The sequence below is a fragment of the Heterocephalus glaber genome, unplaced genomic scaffold, assembly GCF_053883595.1.
Source record: "Heterocephalus glaber isolate CG9 unplaced genomic scaffold, H.glaber_assembly_v1.0 deba00001550, whole genome shotgun sequence".
NCBI lineage: Eukaryota > Metazoa > Chordata > Mammalia > Rodentia > Bathyergidae > Heterocephalus > Heterocephalus glaber.
Window position 1 is genome coordinate 7,697,363 of NW_028258343.1, and position 17,163 is coordinate 7,714,525.

Genomic DNA, 17,163 nt, shown 5'->3' on the forward strand with positions numbered 1-17,163 from the left:
TGAGTTTACAATGAAGCTAATGAAGCCTAAATTTGAGTCTCTGTCACAGTGTTCACATGACATGAAGTTTTCATTTAATTTGCAAAATTGTGTACTCCTGAATAAAGATGCTCTCTGAATTAGGTAACTTCACACCCTGTCAAAATATGATCTTTCCCTTGTTCACCTCAGTGACTATTCTGAGGATTAAGTTAGATAATAAACATACAGCTTCTGGACTATGCCTAAAACACAAAATATTTTATTATTGTTCATTATCATTATTATTATTATCAGATATGGTAAACAATTTGCTTGTGTTTATTTTCTCAATTGCTATATACAACTGAATAGTTCCCATCTAAATAGTATGAATTAGAGTTGTTAAAGGAAGACCTTAATATACTAACAGGGTCATCTCAGTAAATTTGGAAAAAGAAACATACTGATTCATATAAGACTTATTGATGCATACTTAAGACGAGGGTAGCTTTTAGTATTTAATAAAGATCGTGGTTGCATTTTTGCTGACACAAATCAGGACATTTATTCATAAAAAATACGTGATATCATACAGAGAAAATTTGCCTGAAATCTCACACACTTGTCAGCTGGCTATTGCAAGGCGGGATGAGAACTCAAAAGAATTTTACAGATCTTATCACATCTATACAGAATCAACCAATTGTTAAGGATTTAACAATGTATACAAATATGGACATGCAAGTTTCTGAGTCATCATTTTGCAATTTGGAATCTGTTTTACATTCATAAGGTAAGCCTTTGTACATGACACTTATTTACAATTCATAATACAAATGTCATCGTATGTTTTAATCACATGCAGTACATAGAAGTCAACAGACATAAGCTATTTCAATAAACTATGAGTAATCACACAAAATACCACAATAAATGGTATTCACATACGATTAAGCTGTACAAGATTATATAATGAATTTTATTATATAACATAGAGTAGTTATGAAAAAATTTGTCCACCAGGAAAATATGATTTGTATTTCAAATAATAGGGGCTTGAATATTATGTCCCATTAAATGATTTAGCCTATAAGAAGTAATTTTATGCTCCAAATAAGACAAGTTTAAGAGCAATATGTTACAGTTTGCTCCAGGAACTGCCAAAACCTTAAAGCAATATTGATTTCTACACATATTAAATTGCTTTTCAGTCACTTTTAATGAGATGTATGTGCGTTTCTGTGAATATACATATTACTTGTTACAATGTAAGGCTCCCTTCAGAGAAAAATGTTTAGCTTCTCTGAGTCAATCATGAAATAGTCTAATGAACTGGATGAGCAACAGTAAAACCAGAGCAATTAATTATCCTCTGCCCAAAAGAAACAGAAAAGTTAGTGCCTTCTTTTCAAGTAGTCAGTTGAATAGCCATAATCACAGTGCCATTTCCTGGTTTGTACCGTGCCCATTTAGTAAAACAGAATTGGTCACCAGGTTCTTAGCATTGCTTTTCAGAGATGTCATTCGCACTGCTGAAGAGCTGAGCAGGCAGCTGGTGGATCGCTCTGGATAGGGCTTCTTTCCGCAACATAGCTGGCTGTTGAAATGTTTCCTGAAGCTTTCACTGAGTAGATAAAGAGCAAATGGATTGACGCAAGAATTGCAAAAACTCAGAACTCGGGCAACTAAGGTGACAATCATGTGGCCTAGCGATGGATCGATCTCCTTGTAGTTGAAAGACCGATACATGTAGAGAATGTGATTTGGAAACCAACAGAAGATAAAGCAGCCCACAAAGACCAGGACAATCTTAGCCAAGCGTTTCCGTGTTTCCATCTGTAAAGAGAAGCAAATGATTCTATGGCTTAAACTGTTTGGAGCCAGCCACAGCCAAAACTTATCATGTCACAAAAAGAGTAAAACTTGTAGAATGAAAATATATCCAAAACACAGAATTCCTTATTTCCTTAAAAAATGATTATTTTAGTAGAGTTTGGTGAAGCCTATTTTGTTTCCCCCACCAATTCTATTTTAAACAATTTAATAGCCTATACAAGACTGGATGGTAAATTATTAATAGTTGGCTATATGTTCATGTTAGAACTGTGCTCTTAAAAAAATTGTCAAAACTTAAAACTATTTTTCTTTTGCTTAAAGTTTCATTGTGTTCAGTAGAAATAAAAACAATTTCCATGTCAATTAAGTGTACTAATTTAGTGAACTAGAATACATTCATGCATAGTTATTTTTTTAAATCAGGACATTTTATTTTTTTAAGATGCTACAACCCTATGTTTATTGAATTTAATTTTAGTTTGAACACTTACTATTTTTTTTCCATTAACTTTACTTATTTATTTATTTTTTGGTTCCTGGGATCAAACTCCATTAACTTTATTGGTAAATTTTAGGTATACAGTACAGTTACATTTATCATTGGGATCTTGTACCTTTACATGATGTATCTTGGTTATAAAATACATCAGAGCATTTTAAATAGGAGGATATGATCTGTTAAAACAGGGTTTGACTCTTTAAAGCCTTACTCCATACACATACACACACACACACACACACACACACACACACACATACACACAGCACTTGAGATTTAAATTCTTGAATCACATAAACCAGAAAAAGATTCTAGAACTGGACATTGTTAATATTACTATGCTGGGTTACTTTTACCAATAAAAATACAGTTTTTTACCTTCATAAAATTTACATACTGTGTTTACTGCCTTATAAGAAGATCTTTAGGGATCTGACAGACAAAATTCAAATGTCTAAAATTAATATTTTTTTATCTGAGAGTAATTTTCTAACATCTACAGTCCAAGATTTAGCTATTTTCCTAGTCTGCTTAAATGTTTATACAAGGCAACACAAATGTGAAAATGTAATATCAAAAGACACTAATAGTAGTCATCATGATATTTTCTGGGATCATCAACTAGAATATTCTAGAGAAGACTGGAGAGGTTTTAGGATTGGAACTAAGTTGACACTAAAAAGAAGAATGTAGTGGTCCAGACATACCCCACGACATAAATCAGATAACCTTGCAATATTAAGGAGGTCATATATGAAATTTGTTCATTATTCAACAGTGTTTTCCCCAAGCAGGTGGAACATGGTTGTGAGAATTTCATAGCAGTTTATATCTGGAGATTCCAACATACAGTCAGGCTAGTAACTTTCAGATGATTTCTTCACAAATGTCAAGACCCAGCCAGCGTTTGTAGGCCCCAAAGAGAAATTAACAAAAACAAGGCAGAACGAAAGCCATGGGGAAAATCAATAGGAGAAGAAGGGGTTATGTGAGTGAAAGGAGTTCAACTTTAGAAACCAAGAGCCAAAACTTAAATATCTAAATTGAATTACAAGGTTCTAAATTTTTTAAAACTGCTTATATACAGAAATAGCACAATGAGCCTATAACCTGAACATTTTGCTGCAGTAATGTCAAATATTTGGAGAGTAAATCTATTAAGGTATCCAAACATTTCTTTGAAGATTGGTTGACTTTTTCAAATCTTAAAAGCAGAAATGGAGCTTGGTGTCTATGGTTATCAATTAAGGGAGGTTACTCCATGTAAGAAAATTTTACCAGGTTCTGCAATTGTTAGAGGGCACAAGGATGCAGACTTTTACTCTATCTACATCCAAGTAATTTTTTTTGGCTTCAAATTAGGTACCCCTTGGTTTCCTGCACAGACAAAACCCTTTAGAAGTTCTTTGCTACGAATACACAAATGATCAACTACATATATTCCCAAAAGACACTATTTCCGTCCCTTTGTAGATAAACACAATTAGTTTTACCTGAAATTAATACTGTCTATTCTTTAAGGAAGGAAAAACTATATCAATGGGTATATAATTTTTATAAGGAAAGTTATACATTTGCAGCAGGCCAAGTATTTTCCAATCAACCCAGTTCAGGATCACACTCATTCAATTTCTGCTGCTTTGCTTTTCCCAGGACCTCCCTTTCTGATATTCCATCCAAATCTCTTCTCCAGATCCCAGTCAATGCCCTTAGGTATTTCCTGCTGCATCCTTCTATCATACTCACTTATCCTTAATGTGATATTTGGAAAAGCAACAATGATTAAATATATTTATATTCAATATGTAAAAATTTCTAGTTTATGATGTGGATCTTTGCATACATTCTTGCATGTAAATAAAATCCTTCAGGTACATTAAATTTCTAATGGTGGAATTCCAAGTCACAACCCAGCCCCAGATGGCAGATAAGCCATCATCTAGACCTTTGCAGGACAAGAAACTACATATTAGAAATCTTCCAAAATCCCTTCAAGTTAAGACTAGTGCAAGCCCAATGCTGTCCTCACCATTCATGGGATAGGAAGCCCATAAAATACACTGCAAAATTCCAATTTCTGATTCTGAGCAGCACACTCTCAACACACACACACACACACACACACACACACATCTACCAAGCTTACCTGTTTTTTGGTATGTTCATTATATTCCCCAGGAAGATTATGTGCACTTTTAATTAAAGTCTTTGCAATGTGATAATAATAAATGCTAATAATAACAAGTGGTATGAGGAAATAGACCAAAAATATGAGCACTGAATGAATCTTTGGATGTAATTCATTTGTCTGAGGGTAAGGTATGCATGCTGTGAAGCTGCTATTATCCAAGCTCTTAATGTGTGCCACTTCTGAAAACACAGCTTCGGGAATTGCCAGCAACACAGAGACCACCCAGATGCCCACAGCCTTCACACAAGTCCACAGTACAGCGCCCGACTTCTGCATATCCATGGGGTTGACAATGGCCCTGTACCTAGGAAGACAATACGTCCCAAGTTATTCTTTTGAAAAGAAAGAAAAACTCTCCCAAATCGTGGTCACTTACCTGCCTTTTTCATAGATTTCTTTTTCTAAATATACACACACTAATAAATATCATTTATTGAATTTTTATTTAAATAATTTTATTTCCAAAAACTTTATCATTGCTATAACAACTGCAAACAATATCTGTAAAATATTAAAAGCCCACAATACAATACAATGAAATCCTAATGGCTTCCTCCTACATCTTCTGAGCATGGTACCTCCTACATTTTTTCCCAAGGATGTCAATAAATCTTAGATACTAATCCAGGTTGGAATTTTCATAAGAACTGGAAATGAAACACCATTAGTAATAAAGGATTCACACTCCAGGACAGAAATTTTAATCTAAAATTTCTATAGCTAACCCAGTCACACTCATAAGTAAGGTAATAAGAATGCAAGCAAACAAAACTTGTGCATGACCCTCAGATTATTTATATTTGTCTTCAAATAGGTTATTTATATTTGTCTTCAATAGGTAACAAAATGAAGTCAGACAAAATTGAGCTATCTCATCTCTGATGTCTTTGGGAAAACCATTTTTCTGGCTTTTTCTTCATTTGTAAAGTGGGGACATAAACATTGTATGCTCCAAGTTTTTTTAAAGGAAAAAGTTTAGAAAATCCTTACCATGCCAAGATGCCATACTTCATCCTTACAGATACTTAACTTACTGGATGTTCTAAAAATTCAGCTTATTTTAAGCCACTTGACACCAGTTAAGGTCTTTTTCTGTGGATCTGTAATTCTATTTCCCTCTGGAGATGAACAGCTCACCCCCTCAACCTCACTCCGAGGGAAGCCTCTCTTTCTCCTGATTTGTCCCCAGTGCTATTTTCAAACTCTCCATAGGGAAGGAAAGTTCGTGTTTTGGTCTAGAAGGACTTCCTCCCACGACACAGGAAATACATGGGAAGTAAAGAAGGGAACACTAAGGGCCTTCAACACTAAACTTAGCAGGTACAATGCATCTCTCCTAGGTCGCCTATATGGTGGAAGAGCTCACTCAGTGACCCAAGAAGTCCCTCTTGACAGTTTGGGGAGGACCGGGACCTCATCTGATGGAAGATGAGAGATCTTAAGAGACTCACTCCACCCACTGTGGGGACAGAGAGCAACGTGGTAGGCGGGAAGAGATTCCCACATTCCCTATGTAGAGTGACAGGTCAGACCTCGCCCCTCTGCCGCTAGGGCTGAGAGCAGCCTGGGAGGCCAGTAGGCTTGGCAGTGTCATGCTGAGATCTACTTACCCAAAGGCATGAGGATCCCTGACCTCCCCCACACCATGGCCGGAGACAGCTTGACATCCTTCTCTTGACCTCTGAAAACACCCACCCCGGATCCTCAGGGACTGCTCCTTGCTGTATTTAACTCTAAGAAGAGCAGACTTGATGAATGGTGAGAGGCCTGGAATCCCCATTGGAAACCCCCCTCCATCCTTTTGACATCAGGACCATGAAGAGGGCATTCGGAATCTGTCACCCCAGGTGATCAATAAAGACTCCCTGCTTCATGATCCTAAGGAGCAGCCCTGACTCCTGGGCCCCTTCCCTTTCCAGACTGTTGAACAAAGGGAATAAAATTGAGGCCATGCTTAAAAAAAAAAGGCAGGCGTTCCCTTCTCTTATTCTTCTCAACTGTGTGCGCTTATGAAAATGAAAGAACAATTGGAGTTAATAAGCTAGAGTGAGGTATTTTTATTTTTTAATTAGATATGTACTCATTTTTTAAAATAAGAGAGCCTTGAGTCTTGTAAATAAAAATAGAAGCCTCATTTTACCTCATATCCTAGTCATGAATTATAATAAATTCCATATCATTTTCTCTATATTTCACAGAAATGTAGTTCTACCACTGTTTCTTGAAATATAAATATCAATTATTGGCATTCTGTTATGGTAGTTGAAGATTTTTCTGTCTTTACTTACGATCTCTCCTCCCCCAATGCCCAAAGTCCTGATTTCAGCACTTAAATTGTGTTTAAGTATAGTCAATTTACAATATTATGACAAAAATATTGTGTACCACAGAGTTCAGCAGCATATTATGATGATGTTCTTATAAACACTTCTGATTTTCCAAGAGTCAATATTTGTTCATTTTTTATTTGCATAATTTTCCACCTACTTGAATTTATTTTATGTTTGAAATGTTTCTTTACCACCAACCTGGGTAATTGGAAATCTAATTCTTGAATCTCAGTGCTTCTTTTTTAGTTTGACATTTACTAAGTATTTCTACAACTTCTTCTTGGTTTTATTTTCTAAGCTAATTAGTTTTCTCTTTCATCCTTTTTTAGTAACTTTTAATTTCTGATATGATGTTTTTGTTTTCTCAAACATTTTTCTTTCCTTCAAACCATTCCTTTTTCATATTATTCTATTCCTATATTATGTGTGTATCTTTTTGGCATATTATCTATGGAACTAATAAAGAAAAAAATTAATCTTCTCTTTCTAGCATAGTTCCAGGTTTTTGGTGCTTGGTCTCTTTGTACTGAAATTTCTTCCATAAAGTTAGATAATTATTGATTGATAATTCATAAGTAAAAGCAAAGTGCTAAAAGGCATATTGTTTTTAATTTTATGTTGATGATTATAAAGAAAGGATCAATAGGTGATCACTAACAATAGATCAAGGCTTGTGTTTAGATTACCAAAAATCACAAAAGGCATTCTGAGCTTCCTCCATATGTTTACAAAGGAGAAGGAAAATGTGACTTATCTACCCAAAATCTAAGCGCATACTATTGCAGCTACTAAAAGAGGCTTAAAGTCTAGGACTACTTCATTACTTGAGACTACTATAACAAAATTCTCAAGGTGAGGTGGCTTATGAACATACTACATTTATTTTTTCACAATCATGGAGAATAGAAAATTCAAGATCAAGGTACTAGCAGATTTGATTTCTCATTACTGATACTTCTCGCTGTCTCTCCATGCAATAGAACCAGTAAGGTCTTCCTGCAGTTTATTTTATGAGGGCACTAATCTCATTCAGAAGGGCCCTGCTCCCATGACCTAATTACCTTCCAAAGTCCCCACTACCTAACAAGAGAATTTGGGGGTTAGGACTTCAAATTATGAATTTAGGGAGGATGCAAACATCCCAACCACAGTAGTCAGAATGGGCAGTATAATATCCATAAATGATGTTGGGAAATTTCAATCAATAACTTCTGATAAGATTGCCAGCAACTGATACAAAATTCTTGGTTTAGGGAAAGCAAGACCTTTAGCAGAAGAGTAGGAAAAGAATAATGAAGACCTACCTCATCTAAAGGGGAGATTTTGACTTACCTCTGTTAAGAACAGGAGGCTAGATCTCAAAAACAGTCTTAGAATACACATTTGAATAAAAGGGCAGTACTGCAAATTCTGCAAAACTAGAAATGACAGTTGAAAATAAGATTACTAAAGTGTCAATACTGGTACTGAAACATAGCTTACAGTTATCAAGGGAGGATGTTAGACACTAATCTGTGTTGTATGTGCATCTTTGAAGGATGTAAAGCAGAAATTAAAGCCATCCAGGGCCTATAAAGAGAGCATACTTTATCATGCTTCTTTCAAATATTTATATAAAATGGAAGGGTACATCTTAGCATTAAACCCATTTAACTGGATCCTGTAGCATAATAAGTTACATTTGAAATTTGAACACAAAAGAATGATCAAAGGCAAAGAGAAGCATATTGCTATTCACATATTAAGTATAAATAATTAGATATATTTCTTCATCAACTCCCATTTTGAATCTTGCCTATGGTATCTGTGCACAGCCTAGATTTTATTTTAAGAGATACATAAATTTAATCATAATACAAAATGAAAAAAATTAGATAATTTTTACCTTTTAGAATGTCATCACGTCTCAAAATCTCCATCTCCACATTTTCACAAGCATTTTGTTATAATATCCATACATTTTTCTTATCACATTTTATTGTATCTTGCCAAAAAAGTAGTCCAAATGTAAAATATATGACAATAAATGGAGAAGTCTTGCTTATTACTGTATCTCTAGTACACAGCATAATGCCTGGCCTATAGTAGGTTTTCAATAAATGGCTGTTGAATTAATGAAAAAAATATGGCCTGAGTAAGAAAGAGATCACTTATTAAAAGAAATTGTGGTTGAATGGGGTAGGAGTTTTAGATACTAGGTTGAGGCAGGAATGATGGCAGGAAATGGAGACAGACTCAATACACCAATACCCTCAATACACCAATTTTCAGAATCATTAAGAGAACTGAAAAAAAGATAAATAATATTAGATTCTCTCCAGATTCAATAATGCAGAAACTTTAAAATGCAAGGTTCTGCGTGGACTGAAGTTTTCTGGTGATTCAGAATATAAGTTGAGTTTAGAAAGAAAATTTCAAGAGGACTGAGCACACCAGTGTTCATCTTTGCCACAAGCTTCCCGTATGTTGTCCAAGACAATTGGTACACTTTAGATACCTGCATAGAAAGAATCTGAAACCCAACAGCCATTCAGTGTTTGAAGAATAAGATTTCTGCCTTTACAATATGCCATGTCATGCCAAAGGTATTATTCTTATTTTGCAAGTGGGAAAACACTGCCATGTGATTTGGACTGTTTCTGTCATCTTTCTCCAAGTAAAACATCTGGAAATAATAGATGCGGGGTTAGCACCCAGGTGCCATTAATGCAGCCCAGTGCATTCCCTTGTTTCTTGGAGTGTATCCCGGTTCTAGATTAAGGTATACTAATAATCTTCAAAGCCCACAAAGTAGTATCTAAAGAACAGCAATATTATTCATTGTAAGAATTACATGGCACCTTTCTAAGTCAAAATGTGGTGTTCCTTCTAAGGAGAAGAGAAAGGGAAATAAGCTAGAAGTGGTTGAGATCAATGAGTAAAAGACACTTAACTTGTTGCAGTGAAATACAACCATTATTTAATAATAAACCAATAAATTAGGTGCAGAATTATAACTGACCCTGTTTCTATGTTTATGTAAATATAACAATGAGTGCTTATTATTATTATTATTATTGAACCTGCAACTAGAAAATTCTCAGAAAACTTTATTGTTCACATTTTGTAAAAGCCTTGTTTTTCTTCTATTTTTCTTACCCTTGATTTTCTTCCTTTTTTCACTCCTGTTACACATTTATATCTTTATTTTTTAGCTATCTTAGATTTCTTTGAAATAAGTTGAAACTAAGTCTGTAGTTCAAGTAGAAGCAACATCCCACCTTTATCATTATGATTAAAACTATCTATTCTGTATTCACAAAGCATACAATGTGCATATGAAATCAAACAAGTAACTAAATATATGAGGGCTAGCATTTTTCTGATGTTGACCAGGTTATATTTACCTCTGTATCTCCATGAAAATACTGTAGATTAAGAAAATTTGTGTGAAATAAATTAAAGCTCTGGATCTTGCTAATAATGTCATGTTTTAAAAATTAAAGCATAATGGTTGTAATTTCAACTATCATGATAACTAATCATTCAGTTCTATTTTAATCATTAAGTTGAATTTTTTAACTTTCTAACTAAAATGGGTCCCTGAAGTGGGGCAGCTACATTACAAAATCACACTTTAGTTTTGGAATTCAAAGAAAACTTTTCAAATGGCGATAGGAATAGTGCCATATAAATAAAATGAGATGCAGAATTCTCACAAGTCACCTGATTTTCTTGGAGTGTAGTTGTAGAGGGTATACTACATGAACTAAAGTGAATGAATCACAGTTAAAAAATAAATAAGCAACCTCTCCACTGAACACAGTCATTCTTTCAACAGAGATGAACTCTTCAATGCCAAAGCAACATAAGACTAGTACTGTAAATACCTGGGCATTCAAAGCCAGACTCATTTTTTTCATTAGTAAGATGTAAATTAAAGAGGAGAATGAGCACCACCTTAATTATCCAAGTTAAACTGTTTAGCTAAATAGCTTGCCGCACCCCCTCCATTCCCAGAGAAATTAAACCACAGCTCCGTACAATGACAACTAATGGTGTTTATCTCCTCCCCCTCTACCCAGACATTCCCTCCTGCTAACATGTCCAAAACATGACTACAGACGGTCTAGCTCAGTGGTACTGGACCTCAGTCAGAGGCCTGGATCTCTCTCTTGGCCTTTCCAGGAGGATTTACATTCCCTGAGCTTCAGTATCAACACCTGAAAAAAATCACAAGGTTGAGCAGGTTGAACTGCTGGGTGCGATAATGGATTTAACATTGCTAGAATAGATGATAAATAGACTAGATATCAATGGTGCACTTTTAGGGTACTGTTTCAGGATATCAAACTTTAGTTCCCATCTTTGAAAAAAAAAATGTGTCACTTGACTTCAGATATTGAACAGGAAGAGTGGGATATCCCGTCTGTCTGAAAAACATTTATTATCCTCATTATTTTCACATCAATAAATAACATTTACTTCACACGTGCAAAAGATGCTTCCCCTTATTTAAATTTTTAAATTAAATATTTCCCCAGTACTAAGGGGGTCATTGTTCCCTTCCAGGGCAGTAGCCTACTTCCTAAAGAAAGTACACTTGAAGGGTTTAGGGACATGTGAGAAGGTCCCACAAGATACTAGTACCCTTGCATATTTATTCTATAGCTTTTCTAGAAATCAGTAAGCTAGGTTCCCGAAGTGTGTGTGGGAACAGAATGCGTAGGATATGCCATGGGAATGTGAATTCATTTTTGTGTTTAAAACAAGGATTTTCAGATCTTCGCAACTCAGTCCCTTCTTCTTTACTTTCCTCCCACATCACTCTCTCCCTATCTCCCCCTCGGTCCAGCCTTTCCTAGCACCCTTCCGCCAGGCCGGGCTCTCCAGGAAAACTTCTCTCCCACCCCTGTCCCGGGCCACTGCCAGACGACCCGTGCTCTCACCTGTCGGCGCTCAGGGCCGTGAGAGTGAACACGGAAACCCCCACGGAGGTGAGCTGTATGGCCGGGATCAGCTTGCAGCCCACCTTTCCGAACATCCACTCGTCCAAGAAGTAGCGCGAGGCGTCCACCGGCACGCAGGTGAGCAGCAGCAGCAAGTCCCCAGCGGCCAGGTTAGAGATGAAGATGCTGGGCACGCTCCTCATGGCGCTGTTGGTGATGAAGATCTTCACCAGTATGACATTGCCCAGCAAGCCCACCGTGATGATGAGCAGGTAGAGGGACGGGATCACGCAGCGGATCACCAGCTCCGCCGTGGTCCCGTCGGAGCCGGGCAGGAAATCCTTTTCGGAGCCCTCGGAAAGGAAACTGCTCAGATTCCCGCCAACGGTGTAGGCGAGAGTGGACTGAGACTTGGGAGGCATGGTGTCCTTTGCCTGAGATTCCGCTGGACTTCTCGGGAGCCCCGGGGTCCCCAAAAGTGCAACGCGCGCGACCTGGATTTAATCAGTTTCCTTTCTGCCCTGGCAAGTTTCACTGTTGGGAGGAGCAAGTCACACCGCCGCGTCCCAAATAGATCGGGACCCGGTGCAAAGTCTGTCCACGCTCTGGCTCTCCAATCTGGATGGGCTTATATTACTGCTAGCTCGGGATTTAATTTTTTAAGGGAAAAAAAAGAGCAGTCGCGTCTTCCTTCCTTCTCTAACGGTTCGTTTTCGTCTAGAGCAAGCGAAGAGCCCTTTGAAAAGCGCAGCTCCGTCAGGGTGGGGTTAGCAAAAGAACCTGCCGGCCGGAAGGACCGGGGCGCGGAAGTAGTCCTGGAGCTGTCCAGCCAGCAGCCTCTGAAACGCTGGGACCGGGCGGGGGGCGCGGCCACTCCAGGGTCCCGCGACTCCGCTCTTGCTTCCACCGCCTCTGCTGCGGCACTGGAGGGGAGCTGAGTCCTCCCTCACACAGCCTCCCCTCACACATCCATTCCTCGGAGCGGAGGAGCCCTGCGCTTGAAGTTTGTGAATCTCTGAGGGCTGCAGAGCTAAGTTGGCAAGTCCCCAAGGCCGGAGCATTCAGCTTAGGAAGCAGAAGAGGCACAAAGGAAAACGGAAAGAAAGAGACCCTCTCTCTACTCTTCTTTTTATCTTCTTCTTTGCTTATCCCACATAAGAGACGTGATCAAAATATACGATAAATGTGTATTTTTTAAAATTTTTATTACAGTAAACGAGACATTGCCATACAACTCCCTAAAAACACTTCTCACTGCAAACACTCTTAACCCATCATTCTTGCCACTTTCTGAATCGATCCGGAAGCCCTCTTTCGTGAGTGCCTAAATTAGGTGTGTTCAAAAATATGGTGAATGCTCCTCCCCAGTGCCATCCAATGAAAAGGCTTATAAAAACACTACAATGCATCGTCATTTGCCCTATTGCCTGGATCTAGCACCATGAGTCTTCTGGCTCCTCCAAAAGGCAAAATGACCAAGAAAGTTAAAAGCTTCTAATCAATTCAGGATATCAAGCCAACCACAATGCAACAGTGTGTAAAGTTTTATATGAAAGAGGACATTGAGTGTATTTGAAGGAGAGTATTCTGAGGTAGATTGGTGTCAATGTGCCCTTTAGTGTTATAAGCTTTTAAAATTTAAACATCGACTGCATATTTTGATTTCACTGTGTATGGAAACTCCCACCTAGAGTAGACATATTATTTTTACATTTATATTTTATGGAATTGCAATACACAGAAGCGCACAATTCCTACTGCTCAATCTTACCACCATTCACAATGAGAAAGCTAACCATCAACCCTCAAAGTAAACCACTGTCCTGCCTGTTCTTAGCACAAGTTAGTTTGGTAGCTCTGGAACACCCTACTTACACGTTCCAGTCTAACTTCTTTCACTCAACATTGTATCTATTGGAGCTACTCATGCTTTTTGTGTAGCATTTTTCATTACTATTTTTTATTTTAGAAATATATTTGTGTTTATTATTCCATTCTGATGTTGATTAACATTACAATTTGGCACAATTTTAGGCAATTTAGATAAGGTTTCTATGAAGATTCCTTTACATGTCTTCTGGTGCACATTTGAATAAACCCCAGGTGTGAATTTTCTAGTCACAGTGATATATTCACTTGTATTAGAAATAATAATTTCCACTACAGTGTTTTGCCAGCTATTTTCCCCCTCTTTGGAAACTAGCTTCATAGCATCTATTAATGCTGAGTGTATATATGCCTATGACAAATGCCACCCCTGAGTATAAATTCAACAAAAATCTGATTTTTCTTGTGATACAGTCTTATGTTTTGACCAGATTGGTCTGGAACTCAAAGGCTCAAGTGATCCTCCTGTCTCAGCCTCCTCAATAGCTACACTACAGAAGTGTACCACCATGCCCAGCTTGATAACCACGCTAAATAGGATGTGTCTGGTTCTTGAGTTAGCTAAATAACACATTTTTCATTTTGAAAAACCTTCGGCTAGCTCTTAATTATTGAAGAATAAAACTGTACAATAACATGGAAATTAGTCAAACATCACCTACAATGACCTATCCATGAGCAGATTGAAGGCATACATTTGCACACCACTGACATGGCAACTGTTTCAGACATGAACTACCAAGAACAACATTGTCTCATCATAGTTGAATTAGACAACACATTTCCATTGTAATTAATTTCTTTGCTTTGTGACTCAATTACAATTTCTTATTGTACTTTTTTGATTTTCTTAAACTGATCTGTTATAAAGTTAAAATTGGCTAACTAGAATTTTCACATACATGCATTTGAATATAAGGCTATTTTCTTTATATTTATATATTTTAAATATACACCAATGAAATTAATTTACATATAAATTGAAATGTCTCTAGAAATTTTGTCTTCAAAGTTATTTAAAATTTCCCTTGTAACTTCATCTCATTATGCAAAGTAAGCTTCTAAAGGCAGTCTTCTAAATTGTGAAAGTTCTCAAATTTGTTTTTCATTATTGAAGACTGAACTCAGGTCCTTCACATTGAGCCACATGCTCAGCCCTTTTTTAATTTTGATTTTGAGACAGAGTCTCATTCAGTTGCTAAATTTCCCAAGCTGGGTTTGAATTTGATTCTTCTGCTTTACCATCCCAGAGTGCTGGGATGACAGGTGTGCACCACCGTGCCCAGCTCAGGTCTCAAACTTTTACACTGCAACAACCCCAAGTTAATATATTTTATATAAAATATAAATTATATAAAATTACTATGAAATATAAATTATTAAATAAATATCTATATTCTCCTTTGCTCATGTTTGTATGATCTTAACCATTCAAAAGAGAAAAATGTTTAGTTCAAAAGTTAAATTAACAAATATCAGGCCAGGGATTTAGCTCAGTGGTGCCTCTGCCTGTCCTGCAAGTGCAAGGTCCTGAGTTCGATCCCCGCTACCAAAAAAGACCCAAACAAACAAATAAAAAAACAAATATCTACTTGAGTGGCATTGAAAAAATAAGGCAACTATACAGAATTATTTTCAGTTTAAGTATATCTATATGTATTGGTTCAAACCTTAGCATTCATGATAGCACAATGACCATTTTTTGTTTTTTTGTTTTTGGTGAGACAAGTTTTTGCTCTGTAACTCAAGCTGGGTTTGAACTCATTATGTAGCCCAGGCTGCTCTGAAACTCAAGGCAATCCTCCTGCCTTAGCCTCCTGAGTGTTGGGATTACAGGCATGCACAACTACACCCTGCTAGTGGCTATTTTTAGTAAATGATAATGTCATGATTAGTTGATAAAGTTGTTATAAAATTATTACTGTGTAACTATTAGAGACATCACAAAATTACATACAAGAGCATGAGCATTACCTCATTTTTCAGTACACATCAGAAGCAAACATCTACTAAAGAGAAATTATTTTTTTCAATGTGCCATATGCTATTTAAGATTCACATCTAATGTAATGTTTACAAACACTCTGAGTTAGAAATTTAAGTCTTAATTGTACACATAACACAGCTAAGACTCATAGAAGTGAGATAACTTGCTTAATTTCAGAAGACCTCACTAAAACCATATTCTAAGTTTATTTTGAATCCAGTATCTTTCATACCTCATTGTTTCATTTTAAAATTTATAAAGAAAAATGTGATTACTGTATAATTGAAGGATATATTTTTAATCAGGAGGGATTCAATGTTCATAAAATATACATTACATATTTTATTGCCCTGATACACAAAATATCAAGAACTATATTCTTGCTATTTCAGACTTATTGATGTGAGTATTCATGTATAAGTGAATATGAACAACTGAAATTTAAACCGATTTCATAATCCTCATCTGCCCCTAAGTATCTCCCTTCAAGGTATCATGAAGGAAAAGCCAAATATACATATAAAGACATTCTGTAGGTTTACCTAAGATTATAAACAAGATGGGGATATGTACTATTATAATTGCTATTTAACACAGTAAGAATACTCCAAGCAATGCTATCACAACTTAAAAGGAAATGAAAACATAAAGTTAGAAAGAAAATAGACACCAGTGCAAAACTCTAATACTAAAGACAAAATGAGATTGTCAAATAATAAAATCAATGAAAAAGACTAGATAGTTTAAAGACAGTTGGAAGTAGATATGAATAAGAATATATAATTTTAAAAGTGTGCTGGAGCAAATCAACAGAGAAAAAATACAGATTTCTTAAAAGTAAGTACAGAGGAAACTAGTTCACATTGCAAGGTATAAAATTGGGACTCTATGTAAAATCACATGTACCATTAGAATTTCAGCACATTAAAGGCGAGTGTGTAAAAAGTAGCTGAGGAAATATATTAAATAATATATTTGAGATCAAGGAGATAGAGAGTGATTTCTCCTTTAAGAATTTATGAAATAACATAAAAAACATAAAAAGAATACAAAAGACACAATATATGAAACAATAGTTTTCAGATTTTGAAAGATCTACAGCACAACAGTAATTTCTCAGATACAGTAAACACATAAAATGAGCTCTACAGTTACTCCAACTACCTGCTGGAGAACAGTCTCCAGGGCAGAGACAGGGATCAGGAAACCAGATAGAGCGGGGCAGTCTCCCTGACTTACAGTTAGATCTGGCCTGTCAGGCAGCCCAAGATGGATGGAATTTGTGTGGCAGAGTACTAGAGAAAGACAGCTGCATAGAATGGGAACCCTGGAGATTCACAAATGGTTCCGTGTTACATTTTCAGCTCAGTACTATTTGTAAATGCATGGGAAATAATTAACCAAATTTTTTGAAGGAACAAGATCCACAAGTCAATCAACATTTTAAATAAATCATATTCCTATAAGCTAGTGGGTAAAAAACCTTTTGATACACTAGACCTCGGGTAGATTATTCAGAAAGGTATTATGTCTATAGTTGGGAA

At 36.4% G+C, this 17,163-nt stretch overlaps 1 protein-coding gene across 1 annotated transcript; it reads right to left on the minus strand.

Moving 5' to 3' along the window:
• Positions 1 to 305: 305 nt before the first annotated feature.
• On the minus strand, positions 306 to 12,880 carry Nmbr (neuromedin B receptor). Its single transcript, XM_004846052.3, has 3 exons — positions 11,746 to 12,880; positions 4,443 to 4,791; positions 306 to 1,797 (listed from the first exon to the last, which is right to left on the minus strand). The coding sequence occupies exons 1-3, from the start codon at positions 12,165 to 12,167 to the stop codon at positions 1,396 to 1,398; spliced, it is 1,173 nt and encodes a 390-aa protein (XP_004846109.1). The 5' UTR covers positions 12,168 to 12,880; the 3' UTR covers positions 306 to 1,395.
• Positions 12,881 to 17,163: the final 4,283 nt, after the last annotated feature.